The sequence below is a fragment of the Uloborus diversus genome, chromosome 8, assembly GCF_026930045.1.
Source record: "Uloborus diversus isolate 005 chromosome 8, Udiv.v.3.1, whole genome shotgun sequence".
Classification (NCBI taxonomy): Eukaryota; Metazoa; Arthropoda; class Arachnida; order Araneae; family Uloboridae; genus Uloborus; species Uloborus diversus.
This window is the reverse complement of record NC_072738.1, coordinates 13953397-13975053: the sequence shown is the minus strand read 5'-3', so window position 1 is coordinate 13975053 and position 21657 is coordinate 13953397. Positions and strand designations below refer to the sequence as shown.

Sequence of the window (21657 nt, the reverse complement as noted above, 5' to 3'; positions counted from 1 at the left end):
TTTAGGCCAAACCTAACCTACCAGCATTGCAATGCTAGTATTATGATCTGCGTAGTCTTCACAATGCTGTGAAGTTAGATTTGCCTCAACTATAATGTAATATATATATATATATATATATATATAGTATATATATATATATATATATATATATATACATTAAAAATATAATATTCAAAAATTAAATAATAATCAAATAATTTACATTAGCTCATTTTGTATTCACTTTTTTACTCCAAATAATTAAAAAAAAAGTAAACCCACTTTCATCGAAAAATAACTTACCCGCCAAGTAAATCAACAGAGTCGCTTTGCTGGCTCATGTTGATCACGGTCAATTTTTGTCCTAAAAAAACAAATGGTAATATGTAAAGAAATAGTTTTTCAATCAGAGTTCGAAAATATCCAATATTTTCAATTAGCACTACAAAAGTCTTCAAAATAGTAAATGCATTATCAAATAAATATTTTTTCTTATGTTATAATTGCAATATGTAGACTTAAAAATAGGGTTTCTTTCATTATTTATATCTATCAATTTTAATGGAGTTAGCATTAGATGTTTTACTCATTTTTCTTCTGTTATGTACTTTTACAGTTTTATGATTCATCAGAAATAAATAATATTCATTCGTCGGTGCACAGTCATAAGACATTTACTTTTTTCTGAGCAATGTTTAGTATTTAATTAGGCACTTTTATTACGAATTCAAATTGTTGCATTACTAATAATTTTATGAATATAAAATACGAGTAAAAAAGGAATATTGTATTACTTTTTTATATTATTGATGTATTAATACATCACAAAAATATAGTACATAACTTTTTAGTTATTTTTAATAATAAATGAACAATGTTACTATGACTAAAAAAAATTTGTATTGAAAATACCGTAATTGAAAAAGTAAATATCGAAAATATCAAAATATCACGATATTTTCCTAATAAATATCGGATATATATTGTGATATATATCATGATATATATTGACTGATATATATCGGCAAACCCTGTTTTCAATGCAGTCGAGTCCCAACTTACGCGAGGGATGCGTTCCAAGACTCCTTGAGAAAGTTGAAATTTTGCGTTGTGGAAAAATATATGCATACAAATTTTTTAAAGCATACCAAATACTTTTAGGCACTTATAATAAACACCCCTCAAACTGCTCACTATTACAGTTTCTTCCATAAAGAACTGAACTTTTACTGTATTTAAAAAATGAAAAACTGTTATTTAGCATGAAATACTTAAGATGCACAAAATGAATGACCAATGGGAATAAAAGATATAAAATAAAACAACACAGTACGCACTGCATGCAGTAAAATTAAAATGATGCACAAAATGGTTCTGTATAGTAGCTACAGTAGCAATATTTACGAGTTAAAAAATGAGGATACTAGTGATGATTTATGCTCCAAGATCAGATCATTATTCTTATCTAATACATTTTTAAATACGCTTCACCTTTTATTTAAAACGTTTCAATTTGTGGCTACATCTCCTCTACCTGATCTTTTTATTAATCCACAATGCAAGAGCTAGCGTAGCTTCCATTCTCATAATTTTTACTTTGCTAGACCGCTCTGCAAGCTTCAATATTGGAACTAAGTTCTAAACTTTTACGGACATCTTTTTTGTTTTGACTTTTAATTGTACATTTGGACGATTCACACATACTTATTGTCGCGCTACCTCCGACGTTTTGTAATTGTTCAAGCATATCGAGAATCTCAGCCTTTTTAAATTTTATCAGAAACTTTCTTTTTCTTCACATTTTCAAACTTTAGATGAATGTGACACTAAGGTGCCATCATAGTTATTTGATGCACTAGACTAGTTTGGTGTGGGAACTTTGGCTGTCAGTGATGCTCAATGGGACGTAATAATATTCACGAAATCAATATTTAGTAGCCAATAACGAAGCTGATACTTCCTTATAAAAAAAATTGGCCAAAAAAAATAAATTGGCTGTCTGATGCTCAATGGGACGTAATAATATTCACGAAATCAATATTTAGTAGCCAATAACGAAGCTGATACTTCCTTATAAAAAAATTCATGTTGTGGGCGAAAAATTCGCCTCTAAAATTCGTTACTCGTGAAAAATTTGAGTTATAGCCATTTCGCGTAAGTCGGATTGCGTAGTAGCGGGAGTCGACTGTACTCAGAAAAACCACGAAAGTTAGCAAAAAATGCTGAGCACCAAGCAATCATAAATTGTTGATCACCTTCACCAGACCACTTGATGGAGCAATATGTGAACTTTGAGAGTAATTTTTCTCACAGATCAGTTACATGCCATGTATGGGTCATAGATAATTGCTGCATTAGACCGTGCTCTCTCAAATAAATGCTATTAAACACATTTCTATGACTGCATAACTGGCAGGATTTCCTGTTGAGGACAACATGGGGACCAATAATATAAAGTGGATTTCAAACTATTAGGACATGACAGGAAGAAAAGGCTACCGAGGTAACATCCAGGCATTAGTTGGGAATAAAACTCAGCCTATATCACTGCCTTGTGCTCAACTGCCTATGCCACTACAGTAAACTCCCGGTTATTCGCAAATGAGGGAGGTATGACAACTGCAGATAAGCGAATTTTGCAGATAATCCGAAAAATAGGTTAAAAAAAATACTGCTGTAAACAGTAGGTAAAGTAGATCAGTACAAGTATCCAGTTCATTTGGGTGTTCAGTAGGGTCAATTGACTGCCCCCCTCCCGCCCCCAGAATTCAGTAAACAATATAATTATGCATGAATATGTATTTTGTAGCTTTTTCCTACCTAATGTATTGAGTATGCTTCCCCCCCCCCCCCCAAACAAACATTTGGAAAATTTGAAGTGACAGGTTTGCGAGAAGCCCGTTTTTAAATTTAAACTTTTGGTGTAAGGGAAGGGGGCAGAGCTTTTTGTGACACATACATTTTAGTGAAAGGAAGAAAAAATTTTTGAGGGGAGTTTAGAAAAAGGAAGTGTTTTTGGTGCTGTGTTACCCTTATAGTGGTGTTAAGACAATAACACAACTAAATACAATTAACTTTCCCTTTTCAATGAGCTCTCAAAGAAAAAACATACACTTTGAAAACCTGGAGCAAAGTTACAAGAGCTAAACTGATCAATAAGCTTACAAATTGAAGCAACCATCCAGCAACTTTTTATTTTATTTTGTTTTAAATACATTCTTTTGTTGAAGGAGGGGGTAGGGCAGTTACCCTCCTTCTAGATGTGCTAAAGGATCAAAAACACTTTGAAATACACTTCAACTACAGTCAAAAACAATTACAGCATATGCAAAAGCTAAAAGAATAAAAATAGACTCATACATTTAAATTATTCCCTTTATTCTCCCAAGATCCATTTGCAATTCCAGCTTATCTTGGACAGATAACACAACTTTCTTTTGTTTTAGCTCTTGACTGCAAATGGATGACTCATTCACGAGCAAATCATACACACAGATTAAATAACACAGAACAAGTTTGGATACCTCAAAAGCGTGTATGAGAGAATATTTTTGAATAAAAGTGGTCCTGTTACTCGTTTATGTGCTTAAGGAGTCAGCTTGTAGATATAAATGAAGTGAAATGGGAATGTCAGACGACAAATTTTGCACTTGTTAAGTGAAAACAGATACATTTTTCTACACTCTATATAATTCATTGTTCTTTTCTTTTTGAAAGTGTGTACTATTACAGGTAAACACCACAGCCAATCTACCAATGGATAATCGGAAGTTTACAGTATTTTGTTCCTAATGGGTGTTAACCAGTCACAACTTGCATTGTTCAGCAGTCTCAAATATCTTGAAAATTTTCAGAGAAAAATAACATTAATAAACACATGAAATGCACCACCAGCTCAGTCATTCCAGTCGAGGACTGTAGTTTCGTTCTTATTAGCACTCATCAGCCCGGCATAGGATGTGACTGAGCTGGAGGTGGAAAACCTCTTAAGGAAGCCAAGAGTGCCAAACAAACTGGTAGCTAATATAAAATTTGCACTGACCAGAGGAGTGACCGAACCAATGGTTCAGTTCAACTCGAAGATTGAAGGCAAGGCATGGTAATTTCAGTAAGTTACCAACCAACCAGTAACTTACTGAAAAAACAAAAAAAGAAAGAAACTTTAATAAATGTATTTTTTATCTCCAAGAACAATAAAGAATGTGCTTGAATACACACTACATTTCTCTTAAGAACTATTGATAAAAAACAATCAAAGTTGCACAACTACTTTAATAACTACTAATTCCAAATATGAATAATGAGGCTATAATAATGTAAGATTAAATACTTTTAATTTTTTTGGATGGTGACTCTCAAAAAATTTTGGACTTTCTTCTAAGTACCTTGATATTGAGTTCTAGTAGGTTATGGTGGATGCCCCTTTTATATTCAAGAAAAAAAGCAATATCTTCGTATGATTAAAAAAAAAAAAAAGCAAGGTGAACTGGTTTTAAAGAGGAGCAAAACTGAGGAATCTGGAAAAAGGCAAGCAGCACGGGCTATCCTTGAAACAAAAGCCTAGGGAGGAGTACTCAGTTTGATACAACTGGGTGTTATACTGTCACATGAAATATTTTTTAAAAGAACTTCTTACTAGTTAACTCTGCCAAGTACTGTACAATAGATGTTTTGCCTGTGCCTGTCTCTCCAACCAATAACACAGGCTCCTGATTAGAAATAGCAACAGCAACTTTTTCAAGAAGTAGCGATGCTTGTTGGGTATGGGCAAAAACGGATCTTGTTTCATAGCTAAAGGAACAAAATTAAAGTATAACCAGAACGTTTTGAATTATAAACATATAGGAAACTTCAAACAATAATTTTTAAAAAAAATACACAAACAATATATACATTTACACATATACCATATGAGGCAGTGAGTAGTAGCAAAGGGATGCAAGTGGACATTTTCAAGTCTTGAGTAAAACGCGTTTAAAGATAATGTCCTAGGTAGGCTTTCATTGATTTTTTTTCTTGAAATCATGCTGTACAGCAGCACCTACCTGAGCTAATAGTACTATCTCTTGCCGCAAGATAGAGGAGAGACTCCCCTACTATTTGTACTGGTTATTTCCAAATTTTGAATTTTGTCACTTACATCCCTTTGCTTCTCACTGCCTCACATGTAAAATCTAAGCACATTTTTGGATCAGAAAATTAAGCATTCCTAGCACTCTCAAAAGCCAAAATCAAAGAAATTAGCAGCTTATGAAAGTTTCCACTAAGTTAGAAAGAAAGTTTAAAGAACACTAACCCTTTATTTACAGAAGTTACTTTTAAAGTAAAGATGGTTCAATATACCATCAGATTTTAATTAAATAAAATACAGTTGGCTATCTAATGACTTTCAAGGGACCACAAAAAATCGTCCTTAAATAGAATGCTTCTAAAACTACAGTAGAGCATCCGGGATCGTGAAAAATAGACTTTAAATAGTAAAAGTCGTTAAATAGAACATCGTTAAACAGAGATCCAACCGTACATTATGAGGTTGGAATGTCACTGATACTTATACATACTAAGCCCATATAGTTTATTTTATCCATACTAGATGGCACTTAAGTCATATTTGTTATAAGGTAACATCTTTTAACTTCTAATCTCTCTTCAGAAATGATACTGTATGAGCTCATTACATGCGTTTGAATTAATTTCTGTACCATCTTGAGAATTGAGGTTATACTGAAATAATTCCTATACCCACCTCAATTTTCATACCAAGCTTTTTCAATTTCTTTTAATGTCCTGATATTTTTCCGACTTTTGTGTACCAACAGTACTTGAAAGTACCATTTCATTTAATTGTCATAATTATAAGCATAAGGTGATAATTTTTATTCCCCGTATCTTTTAACTTGCTCTAACCCTTCATTTGCCATAATATGGCAAATAAAGGGAAAAAATTATATACTATTTTTTACAATTTAATAAGAAGCTTTTCCAACATACATTTTTTTGATTTCAAGACTCATACTTCTTTGGTGTAAAGAAATCCCAAGACCATCCCATAAGTTACATGCCCTTTAAAATTTATTAACAAGCATGACATTTAATTCCTAGCAGGACTTTCAGTACATTAAAGACAGTAATTAAATATTGAAAACTATCGTATTTACATTATTTCAGATTATAACACTATTTATAACTGCATTCAAAAGAATCTTTTTAAAATATTAAAAGAAATGATTGTTTCTCATAATGAATTACACTATATTTTTACAAGAAATATTTATGAAAAAATGAGCTCTTTAAAAAGTTAGAAACACATCTGTATAATTAATATATGTATAATATATATTCCTGACATTTTAGAGGGAAGAGAAGCTCATCTTGGAGAACATTTTTTTAAATTTTAATATTAATCATTGTTAAAATTTATGTAAAAGTTTCAACATTTTCCTGTATTATTAACTAGTGTTCAATTTTACATCTAGTATAGAGATGATCTTACATATTAGATACATTTTCAAAAATATTTAGTGAACTCTATTTTGTCCTAAGGTGTACCCCCTAACAGGACACTTTCAGAATCTATTAACATCAAAAATTTCACATCTTTTTAACTAAAAATAGGTGTGAAAAGTTGAATAATTAAACTATAATATACATGGCACTAATATTCAACAAAAGATAGATATTTTGATATGTTTCATTGTCTGAGATAAAGTACATTTGCTGCACTAATGAATAACTCCTTGGACCTTTGATTTCAGAAACAAATGCTATAAAAGGACATATTTTTGCAAAACTTTTAATTTTTAAATTTTTCAAACTTGTCATAAACACAAAAAAGCTTTGTGAAATATTTCTCCTTTGCCGATTTCTCAACTTTCAATTGTATTCATGTGAAATTTGTGACATTTTCAGCTTGAGAAATAAATATCTCAGTTTTTGCAAAACATTACTCCTTGAGAAAATAAGGGCTTTTACAGCAATTATTTATAAACAGATTATGTAGATTTAATCTGAAATATTTTATACATTTCTTATAAGTATAACCAAAATTACACATACGCTTTGAAATCTACTTTTTTGGGTCGTTTTCGCAATAAAGATCTACCAACTTGAACAGCTTCTTTAGTTGATTTAATTGCAGGCAGATTTTGGTGACAGTAAAAGCTGACCTAAAATAAAAAAATAATAACAATAACAAATGTGTCAAAAGAAAGAGAAAATTAAAAAAAAACACTCATAAAAGTTAAAATAACAAATTAAACAATATATAACTAGAAATCAGTTTTTGTTCTTAAGACATCAAGCAAGGGTGGGAGTGGAGAATCACAAAGATCAGGACACAATTTTTATGAAATTTTCGAATCTGTTTAGGACTAAACTGCTGTGCTACGCACAAAAGTCGTATATGCACTTTTTTTCAAAATTGAGTTATGACCACCAGGTTGTTCTTTATCATGTATTTCACCTACATACAACGTGTTACGGTTACTTGCCAATGTGAAATATATTTTTTTAAAATCCTGAATAAGTTACATCTGAATCAAATACTTTGAGGCACAAAACTTTCATCTCTCCTTCTGAGCTCAGCTGCAGATAAGACCTTTGTGCTTAGCATGGCAGTATGAATGTTAATATCAACAATTTGTCTCATTTTTGTTACCTTCGTTACAGACTGCACTCCCTTCTCTCCAACTCCAGTAAAAGATATAAGCTATGTAGGGTTTTTTTCCAGAAAGAATATTTTGAAGCAATTCTCTGGGGTATTTTTTATAATAAAACTTATGTGTTACACATTGAAAAGTTTCCTTTTACCTCCTTTCAAAAGAAATCCGTCATACATGAATATTAAAGTTTTTGCTTTGTTAAACAGAAATGTTTGGGGGTACATTAAGACTAACATTCACTAGCAACAGTACCCTCCCCCCCCCCTTTCTATTCCAATAAAAATCCAATTAAAATCAGATAAATCCCTTAATTTGTCCATTTACCAAAAAAATTATTGGTTTGATATGTTGTAAAAATAAATCTAAAAAAAGAAAAAAAAGAAAATAAGAAATATAATGGTTACTTCAATAAAAATTAAAAAACTAAAAATGTTTCAAGCAGGAGGTTATTAAATGGGGAAAAGCATCTGTTGCCCCCTCCCTCTCCTGATTAACTTTGAGGGGAATACTCAGAGCACAGCAAAGCATTTTCTATTTTCACTATTTATATCACTGATTATAAAAACAATTACAGGTACAATTTGCATGTAAACTTCATAAACATTTTCACATGCTCAGATTTGAATGATAAATTCACTGGAATGGATGGAATCATAGCATGAGACAAATGACTTCACCATGATAAAAAAGGGTTTTGATGGATTTATAATGAACTATCTCGTTTTCTGCAAAAATATGGTGTAACATAATGAAAATTTTAGGATTTTTAGGACAAAGTTCAAAATTTTAGGAATATTAGAACAATTCTCAAAAAATTAGAATTTTAAGGGAAATTAGGACAACTGCTACCTATGCATAAAGACATAGCTATCCTAGTCAGTTTGTCCTCTTTATGGATGGGCCTTGTTAGGCAAAATCCGGGAGTTCGATGCTACCACAAAAAGCCTCAACTTTGGAAGGAAATTATTATAATAAGGCAATCACATGAGGCCCATCACATATTTAAGACGGCCCTCATCATAGACTATGATCAGGAATACACTATTAGTGTATCCTGCTAATTTCAACACTTTACGAAAAAAATATGAATTTGATAACTATACAATAATACTACCATGCTAAACACAAAAGTAGAATCTGCACTTTTTATCAAAATTGAGTTACAGTTACTAGGAAGTTCTTTGTCACAAATTTCACTCAAATACAATGTTTTACACTCATTTGTCAATGGGAAATATTTTTAAAAATATTCTGAAAAAGTTCAATCTGAATCACATACATGGAGGCGAAAAACTTTAAATGGCAATTTTTCTCAATTTAAACTCAGCTGCATACGACTTTTGTGCTAAGCACGGCAGAATCCTTAAACAAGAAAATTTTCTGCCCAAGTTTAGTTAAAGAAAATCTTTCTTGCATTTCAGCATTGATTTGTACCATGGTATTTTTCCACGAGTAAGGGTATTTTTCAACCAATGCATTGGTAATATATAGTTGAATCAAAGTCCTTCTAAATCAGCAAATGTAAGTAATCAGTTCTTACCTCAAAAAATGCTAAACCTCATACTAAAACAACAACTAATTTCACATAAATCAAGTGAGAATTTTTAAACAGGCAGCCAAAGAATATAATAAAGTCAAAACAGGGAAGAAGACTGTAGGACATACTCTGGATTTAGGAATGCTGAATTTCACACCAATTGCTTCAGCAACTCGCGATCTGACTTCTGGACAAGGAATGCTGTCACAAAAACATTCTAATGCACTCTGGAAAAGGGAACTTTGAGATTCCCCAGATGAAATAGCAAATGTTGGAGCAACTCTTCCACAAAACTTGAAAAGGTCCCTTAAAGGAAATTAGAGAGAAAAAACGAAATCAAAACACACAAACAGGATATATGAAAAAGAATAAATCACTGATAAAATGCATAAGATAAGCATTTAATTATGTATGCAATGCAAAAAAGTCATTTTTTAATTGGTGAAGCGTTTTTGTATTTTAACAAATGCTTCCTCACATGTAGTTGCGAATTTTCCAATGTAACACGCTGAAAAATCAGGAGATAAAAATTAATTTTTATTATTATTTTTTTCAAAGCAAAATTAGACATCTATATATATATAAATGAATGTTTGTCTGTATGTCATCCATGAACTCAAAAACTACCCGGCAGATTTGGCTGAAACTTTCACTGTTTGTTATTTTTGGTACTGGGAATGTTTATAGACCAGTTCGAAAAAAATCCGATCGATAGTTCCTTTTTTACTCCAATTTAAGTCACAATCCATTCGATAAATACGAATAAAATTATCGGCTGCAGAAATTAATTCGAGTGAAAGATCTCATTGATAAGAAGTTAGCTGTTGCCATTTTTCTTGAGTTTGAACAAATAAATTCTTTCTTTATTGTTTTATGGCTTTTCATGCAACGGGGGGATTTAAAACTTTTTCTATTTGATATTTTTAGCGATTGATTGATCTTGCAAACTGCATGAGTACAAAATTTGAGTATAGTCACGGCTTCACTTGATACCTTGACCGATTATTATGAAAATTGCTATATATATGTATTTTTCCACAGAGAAGGTGCATAATATGCTCATTGAAGCCACTCGCCACCAGGTGGCACTGCAGAGTAGCAACTTCTGCCCCGTTCAACCGATTCTCATGAAAATCAGTATAATGATGTATTTTTTTGTTGGCGTAGCAACGCGCATCGGGTACAGCTAGTTGAAAAATAAAAATATTCTATAGTTCGGGCAAACATAACTTGGTACCCTCTTAACGCTGCAATTAGAATCTGCTTTGCTTTCACAATACTGCCAGGTTAGGTTTGTTCCAACTACAGTAAACTTAAGAGTATCCACAAAATAGGGTGGCAGGGTAACTGCGGATAATCCAAATAGGTAAAAAACGATACTTATTGTATATAATAGCTAAAAAGTATTAATAACTCTCACAAGCATTTAAATTATAACTAAAAACAGCTACATTGCATCTACTAACATTAAATATAAAAAATATATGTAAAATCTAAAAGCAAAAAATAACACAATCATAAGTTTAAAAAAATATATATGAAAAGACCAGTGGATAATCCGAGCGTTGATAATTAGGAGTTTACTATACATAAATACTGAATTTTAGCAACTTCTACTAATTCTTGACATTTGCATTATTTTATCGGAGCATTAGAATGCCCTGATTTCTGTATTCAATCATACATTACTCTTCAAAAGAATGAAGAGTATACTTGAAAAAATTAAATATTAATTTTTAAGAGTGGCTTAAACTCGGATGCAACTGGATTGAAATTTTAAGAAGAGCAGGACAAAATGATGAGCCTGTAGATCAGCTACTACAAACTATAATATAAGAAGCAATGCAAATAATGTTAAACCCAAAATTAGTGATGCCCAAGCAATAGAATCATTGCAAACAAAAGCAAACCAGTTTCACATTAGTAAATGCTGTTAAATTTCGAAATGTATAAAAAATCTAATCTAAAGCAAAAAAAAAAAAAACAGCTAAAATGTGTAAATTTTACAATAAATCCAAAAAATAATAAGAATTCGATACATGTGAGAAAAATCTAGTTGGTCTGAAGATTACCATAACAGCAAAAAAAGTTGGTATGCCTGCAACTGTATCCAAATTTTGGAAAAGCAATAATATAAGTAATGCTAACTAACTTCAGATAAATTATAAAATAATTTTTTTATGATGTGAAACTTCACTCCTTATACCTAAAATTTAAAAAAAAAAAAAAAAAAAGAGAAATAGTTTTAAAGAAAGTTTCCTAAACAACTTAAAAAAATCATACACATCTTTCTCGCCATTTAATGCACAAAAATATATATTATTGCAAGAAAAAAAATAGATGCAAGCAAAGGATATCTTACCTAGTTGATATACTTCTTCCAAGCTTGTGGAGATTAGTTAATAAGTTCAAAGACTCAGATTCAACATCAACAATATTTGCAAAATCTGGGGAAAATAAACTGTATATCTCCAGAATTCTACTGACAACTGGTTCTAAACTTGGCCATTTTGTATGTATTACCTAAAAATTTGAGGCGGACAGTAAATTCCTGGTCTTCAAAGATGAAAAAAAGAAGACAATGCAAAGTTTCAAAAAAAGATAGTACTTACTTTTGTTAAACTGTCTGCAGATAATGCATCAATTTTTATTTTCCGCCACTTTTTCTCAATCAAAGAAAAACTGTTTTTGAATTCTAAGTATGAGCCATGCAGTCCGGTGAGCAACCTGTATCAATATAAAACATATCATTTAAAATGCAAACCATTCAAGCAAAATAGAATGAAAATTCTTATCTTAATAAATAACTACACAGTGGAAACCCCAATTTCATGTTTTTCGCTGAACTAGTGACTGTAGCGACAGACGCACCATTTGAGAAAAACGCAAAATTGGGGGCAAAGTCAAAAATCTTAGCATTATGTTTAACGATTGACACTTATCCAATGAACTAATGGAAGAAATGTGTAATCTTTATATGTTTTTTGATTTAATTTCATATACAACATAAAACCAGGGTTGAAAAAAAAAACTATGATTTTTTTTTAAATTAAAAAAAAACTATTTTTTATTTAAATCAAATTTATTTGATTTTTTTTAAAATTATATTTACATGTTTTTTGGAAAACGTGTAGAACAGTTTGCTATAAGAAATAAACTTTTTAAATATATCATATATTCTTAACTCAAATAGAATCTACACAAAATATTCTATTTAAATTTTAATATTTATTTCTATATTTTAACCTAAAGGCATTCCATTTTGTTTTTTCTTTTTTGTTATTGGATAATTCGAACTAAATAAAAGGAAATTTTAAAGAACAAAATTGTGCATTTAATGTAAACTTTTTATAAAAAGGAAAAAAAATCACAATTCATACAACATTTTTTAAGAAAATGAAATCTGAAGATTTAATTGTTTGTATAAAAACATTGGTTTTGATGCTTTGTCCACTCCTAAATTGTTATGAAGGCTAGAATGAACAAAACCAAAAGATGAAAACTGTCTTTCTATTCCAGCAAATGAAGCTACGGCTGCTTTTATTTGCTGTATAAACTGGATTTCTGGTTCTGTGATGCTCTACCTACCACTGCATAAAAGGAGCCCTACCAGTCATAATTGGTCATTGTATCTGTTATTTTTATTAATCAATGCTAATTTTTTAAATAGGCCACTTCTTGTTTGGAAATTGGCTACATGATAAGGCTTGGACATATTTTTTTAATAAATTCCAAACCTTGAATATTTTCATCCACACAAATTGAAATTTCTTTTTTATTTAAAACAGAGGGGCTTAATAAAACTCCTGCACAACGGCATGCTTGCATGAATTGCTTGTTCGTATCTTTTGTGGTATTACTTACTTTTGTGACAAAAGTGTTTATTCTTATCCAACACTCTTCTAAATTTTTACCTAAAATGTTTCATGGACACATGCATTCGCCAAGGGAACAGTCCTCTTTTTGAATTTTATCTAGCAATAAGCAATTCTAATTTTCTAATTTTTTAAAAATTAAGTCCTAACTAAAAAATGATTTAAATCCAATGATGTAAATCAAGATTTAAATCATGCCAACCTGGCACATAACGCCAACAACTCTTGTCCTTAATTGGAGAAAATTCTGAATGACAAGGGTTTCCTCTATCATTTAAATGACAGTGCACAGAAAAGCAAAACAAAGAGCATGCCACAGCTCGTATGTTTGAAATTGCAATAAAGTAGATTTATCTTGAAAAAAAAAAAAAAGCATGTGTGGGGACTGTAGATAAAAATAATTTTGATTTGTGTCAAGAAATAAAGCGGACTTTTCAGAAAATAGTAGCATAAAATACAGAATATTATATTATCATTAGTGAAATTTCACAGACCAATGGAAAAATGACATTGAAAAACAGATGTTGCATGAAACGGGCAGCATAAAATGTGGGTTCCACTGCAGTTATTTCTTAAAAGTTAAGTTCCAAGAGATTGACATTGGAAGCACAACTTATCAGAAATAACAAAACATTTTGCATTAACACTTCGTAACAAAAAAAGGGGGGGGGGAACTATTATATACAAGAGAAAAATCACAAAAAAAAATCAAAGTCAATAGAATTTAGCGTTGAAAATTTAACTATAAGAAGTTCAACTACTTACAATCAACAGACGCATGTAATGCAGTGCTGCAAACTTTAGAAAGTATTAATTCATAACACAACATGCAGGTAAAAGATGCACTTTGTATGTAAGTTATATCTCATTTTATTTAAGAATAATTTATTTTCAATCATTAGGTATTGAGCAGTGGTTTTCTCTTGAATATGATCCTATAATAATGCTTTTAAAAAATAATAAATTATTTTTTTTAAAAGACAGAAAGTCATCAAAAGACTGCAAACTTTTAGCAGTGGGTAGCACAGTAACTTGTAGGCAAGAGATTTAGGCGGAAAATCCGCAAAATAGATTTAAAAAAAAAATACTAGTGTATACAATACATAAAAAAATCTATTACACTCCCCCACATACAATTAAACTATAGCTAGCCTAGGTAAAATCCAAAAAAGAATAATTTATTACTGCAAACGGATTACTCGTATAAGCAAGCAATGATTAATTAAAACAGCTCATGTTAGATCATGCTAAAAAAAAAGTAAAAGGGAAAGTTTGTTTGTTTTTTTAACAGGCTGGTCCAGTCACTGGTTATGTGAGTAAGAAGTGCAGATACAAAAATCAGGTTTCAACAGGATTCTGTGATTTTGCAAAGTTTGATGTCATGAGAAGGGAGAGGGAAGGAAGAAATAGGAATGTCTACAAATAGATAAGAATCTATTTGCGCAAAAAGATTAAAGATAATCAGAAGTTTACTGTTCTTTAATTAACAAAATAAAACTAAAGATCACCAACTTTGAGGAACAAACCAAGAAAAATTACCTTTGTGTGGCAAACAACTGGAATCCAGAGACAGCCTTAATTGGATTTGAATGCCCTGGCAGAAGCACAGATCTAGACTCAAGAATAGGTACCAACTGAGACACCACATCCATAGGGGCACTGTCGATGTCCTCCATCAGCAGCCAGTGACCTTGCGTCATTGCTTCAACTAAGACGCCTGGTTTCCAGACGAATTCACCAGGAATTTCAGTACAGCAGTATGTACCCAACAACATCTGTGACAGAGAAATAATTGCACGTCAGCAACATTCTAGTTTACAGCATTGAGAATTCAATTCAGAACCCACTTTATGATTAAGTCTGCAAAACTTTCACAGCAAAAAATTAATTTATTTACACAATATTGACATTGTTTGAAAACTTACTGGTTAAAGTCAGAAACAGAGACGATAATTTTTTTTTTCTCCTCTATGTTTTAACTCCTAAAGCACCAAGCATAATAAAACTGGTAATTGGGAAGAAATAATTTTTTTTATTTATTAGAAAAACTTTTTATTTATTTATTTGAGATTAATGACAAACATTTTTTTAAAAATGTAAAGAAAACAAGAGATTAAGTTAACAAAGGAAAGTAAGTAGAAAGAAGCAAAATTGTATGTGCACTATCTAATAATTACCTTGCTGTCCATGTGATCCCCAAGTTGAACTTTTAACAAATCCTCAAATGGTTTTCTTCCTGTTAGTGCGGCAAGGTGTTCCACTAGACTTGTTTTCCCACTTCCCACTGGTCCTTGCAACAGAACAGGTTTCCCTGCCGCAACAGCTAGGGCCATTTTGTACAATGCTTCTTTGACTGGTGTCACACAAATCAACTTCGTTGCTGATACCTTCAAATGTAATATAAAGATTCAAATAAAAAAAAACTTAGTTTGAAAACCAAACAAGAAAATATTCTTTTATTATATTTTTTGTCATTAAAATACAATGACCTTTGTTGTTCCATAACAATAACTGATTTATTACAATAAAAGAATAAAGAGCCGACAACACTGTGCGACATAAGACATATGAATACATACATGTTGACGGAAACTCGCTTTTGGAGCAAGAAAATGGCGGATTTGGAGTAGTAGGAGCAGTAAAACGGTGAATTTGGAGCATCCAGGAGCAGTAAATTTGGAGCAGATAACAACAGTAAAAACTTAAGTTTTGCATCAATTTGGAGCAACTATGCATCTCACACACAGAAACATGCACAAGACATGATAAAATAATTTTAAAAAAAAAGAGATTAAGGGTGCAAAAAACCATTTCAGAGGAAGAACCTGTAGGATCACCCCCTCCCCCCTCTCCCCATACATAAAACTCCAAAACATATTCCGAAAGACTAAAAAAGCCGTTAAAAAACTTTACCTTAACAAATTGCAAGCGAGTTTTAAAGAACTATTGATAAATCTATAATTTTTTGATTGAGATGTGCAAGTTATTTACTTATTTAACCTCATATATAAGCATACACTCAAACCTCTTTCAGGGTTGTCACTCAATTCTGGGGAAAAAATTCCGTGTTTTCCCTGTATGGTTAAGCAGTCTTACAAATGAGCAAACACTGATATTTGAAAAAGATGCATGTAAAATGAAAAATAAATAATGTTTGCTTTTCTGATCGACATTTTAATATTGAACAAAACAAAAAAACTTTTAAAATTACAATTTTTTATTATATTTTATCTATGAGTTTTGTTATTATAATATTTTTTTGGTAGTTTATATGTGTAGACATTGATTTTTGCAACTTCAATTTAAAAATAAATAAATAAAACTCCTTGTACTTTCCAGGTTTTTGAAGAAATTTTCAAAATTCCCTGGATTTACCCGGTTTTCGAATTCTCTGCATTTTTCCTCTTTGTTCAGGTTTCCCTGTGGCGTGGCAACCCTGTGTACACCCCTATGTCCCCTGTGCACTACACGGCATACAGGGCTGCCAACCTTGTAGAAGCAATTTAAGGAGCATCAGTGGTGATTTTCAGGAGCATTTCAAAATTTTGCGGAGCAGTGCGGTACTTTGCATGAAAATCATTTTTTAAAAAAACTAAAACTGTTTAACTATGTTAGTTTTTGCATTTTAATAATTATTTTAAGCACTAGCATAATATATATATATATATATTTAATTAACAAAACAGCTTTATAAACTATATCATACTTTGAAAATAAGCATCTTTAATTTTCCATATTTATATGTATGTCATTATAATATAACAAAGTAAAATTAAAATAAATTCATTTTTATTAAAATCTTCATGAGCTATGTCTTTAGTCAGCAAAGGACTAAATTTTGCAAATGATATTGGCTTACATTAACACAAGAATGCTGTATAACAAAGTCAAATAACAAGTTGTTAAATCAAATTGGACTTCATACAATCAACAACAATACATGTAAGCGACTGAATTCATATTCAAAATCATTAATTACTTCTGATTCTGTTCCTTCTGTAGATTCTTTCTTAGGTAATAAAGCTCCATAAACATTAACAACCTCTTTGGAAAAATCCCGATCGGAAAATTTCAGGGAATTTTCCTTATGCTCTTCTATTTCTTGATATGGACTGTACTGTGAATAATTCCACAGAGAACTGAGGTCAAAACCCCTGGGGAAGAAAAATAAAAGTACTCTTTATTTCTGAAGCATATTTTGATTTTAAAATCACATAAAAAAAAATGAGAATGTAGAAATTTAAAAAACTTGATTGAGAAATGGAAAAATTAAGAATATTTTAGCACAACATCAAATCTTAGCTAATTTAATGAACACACTTCATTGGACAATGAATCTTCATATTGCTTTTTAGTACTAGAAATAAAAAGTCACATCAAACTTAAATTAGAGCTCCTATCAACTAAATCAAATTATTGGAAGAAAATTGTATATAGAATAAGAATATAAGAAAATTATATGTACAATATATATTTTTTATAATTTTTAAAAGACGTATCCGTTTCTGACTAACTAAACCATACTGTACAGCTGATTACTCAAATCTAAACTTGAGCCCGATAAATAGCTAATTAAAAAAAAAAATTATTCTAATAAGCGCGAATTCCATTAAACGGGATTAAAATAACAGAGATCAACAGTTTGGTACATTGAAAATGCATTATATATATTAAGAGGGATATTCTTTTAATCAATATTCTAATAAGCGGGCTTGATTGTATTTTAAATGAATTCATTTATGTACATTTAGTTTAAGAAACTTCAAAGTTTTAAGGGATTTAAAGATTAATAATTAATAGTTACCATTCCTAAGTGCTTAAGTTACATAATGTTCCAAAAATATACAGAAATGATAATAATAATGAATTGGTTTTCACTGATGTTTTTTATGTTGTTAGATAAGTGTTGAATAAAATGTGCCAAACAACAATAGGGAATTATTCTGTTGTAAAATAGGTTTTCATGGTAATCACGGTGAATACAAGAGGAAAATAAAACAAGCAATTTCAGTTAGCTTTGAATGATTACTTATTTTTAGAAATAATTTTTGTCAAATAGGAATAGGGTCATTTTCACAAATAATAAGATTTGTATATTTAATCTGAATTCTTATTTCATTATTTTAATTTCATTTTATATTGAGCAAAAGTGTAAAGTTGTTTTTCAATATAAGTATGATTTATTTATTGTATTGATCAATGCATAAAATAAAATACACCAACGTGGATTATATATGCAGATGAAAATCATTGCCAATATTCTTTTTTTCATATAGGAAACCAAAATATACTTTCAAAGAAAAAGATTTAGTGCAGACATCAGTAACAATTACAAAAACGTGCCAAACATTGCATAATATGATCATTTTCACTATTGTTGGAACCAGGATCTGAAATCCAAAAAAGGTTGCTATTCTGAGAGTCCTGGATTTAGGGTCACATACTGTAGTAAAATTGACGAATCCGAAGTACATCTAGAGTTGGAGCTATAGCTTACAGTCCAAGAGCGGAGCCAGAACATCAAAACAATTTCCAGCTTTCAGTCCCTGCGTGTAAGTGAACTAGTCAATCACATCTTCGGCAGATCAGTTTATTATTGTACAGTTTTCCCAACCAGTATAAACTTTTCAATACAGTAGAAGACTGTAATAACGCACACCTTAGGACCAGAGCTTTTGAGTGATACAGGGTTTTTGGCATTTTATAGAACACTTCACAAATTTCAAAACTAATCTTCAGAATGTATTGATATATTTGCACTTTAAAATTAGTTTTAACTGCAAAGGAGCATTAAAGCACTACTTATACAATATAATATTTACATTGTCATTCAAATATATATGTTTCACAACCCAATGTAAGTGAATTATCCTGCACTTCTGCTAGGTTTACATAACACCTGCATTTTCAAGAGTAAACTTTTTTTTTAACTGTAAAAACTAGTTTTCAGTTACAAGCTTTGAATTAAGAAAGAAAGATAAAAAACGGTTTCAAAATTCAGTTGGCCTAACAATTTTTATGTTTGTAAGGCAGAACAGAAGCATTTTTTAAACTGCAAAACTTATTGTTTACTTCTAAAAAGTTAGGTAGTTTATAGAGAACTGAGTTATCTAGGCCGGTGTTACAAAGGTACTTTACTGTATTTCCTACACAGTTATTTCTTTCCTAACATGGTGAATTCGTACAGGATACAAAAACACCTAATTCCATCAACTTACTCTTTGGCACAATTTAAGAATTCAGGTTCAGTTATCACATTTGACATGATGCTAGACAACGCACCACTAGATACATTGAATACTTGAGCAAGACAATGGTAAGCATACCTAAGAAAAAGGAAAGAGCAATAAAAATTCAATTCAAATTGTTTCAAAAGTTTTAACAACCATAATTTTACTCTCATTTGTTACAAAATATCATGGTTCATGATTTTTTTTTATTTAAATCAGATTTTTAAATTTTTTTTAAATATTTAAAAATTTGTAGCCATTTATTAATTACTTTGCATTTAAAAACAAATATATTTCATGCAAAAGAAATGAGTTCATTCAGCTTACTTTTAAAATTAGGATAAGTTCTCTAACTATTTAATAAATTTTAAAGATTGATAAATATCTTCGATAAGATGCAATTTTGTTGTAAGTTTTGCTTTAAGATAAGGTTTCCATCATTTTGTACGCTTTTAGTGTAAAATAATGTGTGGAAAAATTACTTCTCTTAACATGTTAGTCATGGTGTATAAGAAAAGCTTCAGATTTTTATTTTGTTCTTGTTTGTTGTTATCTTGGAGTAAAAGCAATATTGCAAGAAGGAAAATCTGTTACACACACAGAAAGATAGATCTATGCAGTTTTGCCAGTTGAAGTTAAGATTGTATAAGGCAGAGTAAGTTAAATTCAGAGCAACACGTTCTAAAAATGCAAAATTGAAAAAAAAATCAACTGAATTTAATTAATGATTTTGTTTTAAAAAAATCACTTGATTTAAATCATGATTTTAATTGTGATTTAAATCAGGCTGATTTAAATCTACAAACCTTGTAAGATATACAGTCGGATCCCGACCAGTGGCGTAGCTACACTTTCTGCCGCCCAGGGCGATTTCTCAATTTGCCGCCCTTTTGATGGAAAATAGTTAGTACATTAAAGAGCTAGAAGTATTTTAAGTGTATTTTCTTCTTTATTAAAATCTTATTATCTTTTTACCTTCGTATTTTTCCTGCAGAAGAAAAAAAAAGGAATTCAGATCCCCACCGAAATATTCCAAAACTTAAGTCAAAATTTGGAATTTTAAGCAATTTTGTGTGACGCTTATAGGAAGCTTGGCGCTCCCTCCAGCTTTTTTTTTTTTTTTTTTCCAAAATTAGAATTAGTTTTATGCTTTTTTTTTTTTTTTTGGTGACATTAGGGGGTTGGGACTTCTCAAGCACATTTTTCGAAATTAAAGTGCTAAAAAAGCAATTTTAGGCTATTTTTGGATACGTGAAGATACTGGGGAAGGTTCGGGGGCGCTGTACGGAAAGCTTTTCAACTAAACTGAAAAATACGAACTGTAGGCTGTATCTAGTGGTGTACGGGACTCCCCCTAACTCCAACAAAGCCTGGGTTTTCCTCCCGAAATATTTTGAAACTTGAAATCAATTAAAGTCTATCTTTGATGGCGTCCAAGAGAATAGGGGACATTCGGAAGCTCTCTGGAATTTTCCGATGCCGAAGTTTCAAAAATGCAATTGTCGGCTGTCTTCGACGGCATCAGTTCCCAAATGTTTCCAAAAATGTTGTGAAGTAAAATAGTTTTTCCGTCTCCCCTTGCAACGTTTTGAAAATGACGTCCCAAAACGCGATTTTAGCCGTTGTTTGGCAAAAAAAGTTGTGAGAGAGAGTTCGGAGGGGGGTTTTCCACTCAAAATCTTTTTTTGAAACTTGCTCAATTTAAACTCTTCATCAACGAAAAAAAAAGTTTGTGGTCTTCCCTCAGAAATTTCTAAAAACGAAATTTGGAGCCAACTATGTGATGACGTTAGATGATTTCGAGCACATTTGAGGTTCCTACCTTAAAATTTTTCTGAAATGTAACTTTCAACTATATGATGCTATTTTTGGCGACATTGGATGAGATGGGGAATTTAAAGTTCCAAGTTGATGTCCTAAGTAAACATATTAGACTATAGTTAATCACGTTACAGGAAGCGTCAGAGCTTGACCGCCCTCAGGAATTTGTTGGTATTTAAGTTTTAAAAACTCAATATTAGGCTAAAAGATGAGACATGACGGGAAGGGATGGGGTGATGTGGGCGTTATCCTTTGGAAATGTTTCGAGAACTCAAGGCCTAAAACTGCACTTTTGGGCTGTTTCGTGACGTTAAGAGATAGAAAAGTTCGTTGCTCTTCCCGAAAAATGTGACATTTTTTGAGGGTTTAAGAACGGGAGTTTTAAGCTGTTTTCGGTGGGTCAAAACTCGTTGGCCTTAAAACACATTTTAAAGCTTTCTTTGACAACGTTAGACAGCGAAAAAGGGGGAGGATTGAAAATGAAGCCCATCCCCCCCCCCCAAAAAAAAACGCTGTTTTAGGCTATGCTTGGGCAAGTTAAGGGAGAAAGA

The 21657-nt window shown here is 31.2% G+C and overlaps 1 protein-coding gene across 1 annotated transcript in view; it reads right to left on the bottom strand.

Annotated features, from left to right (window-relative positions):
* The window catches only part of LOC129227937 (midasin-like), a 260168-nt gene extending 240848 nt beyond the window's left edge, over positions 1 to 19320 (bottom strand). The window contains exons 1-5 of the mRNA XM_054862559.1: positions 19274 to 19320; positions 17035 to 17209; positions 15233 to 15442; positions 14691 to 14830; positions 4664 to 4773 (exon numbers count right to left, since the gene is read on the bottom strand). Of these exons, the coding sequence (XP_054718534.1) occupies positions 4664 to 4773; positions 14691 to 14830; positions 15233 to 15442; positions 17035 to 17209; positions 19274 to 19320 (682 nt within the window). The remainder of the gene's footprint in view (positions 1 to 4663; positions 4774 to 14690; positions 14831 to 15232; positions 15443 to 17034; positions 17210 to 19273) is intronic.
* Between the last annotated feature and the right edge of the window lie 2337 nt (positions 19321 to 21657).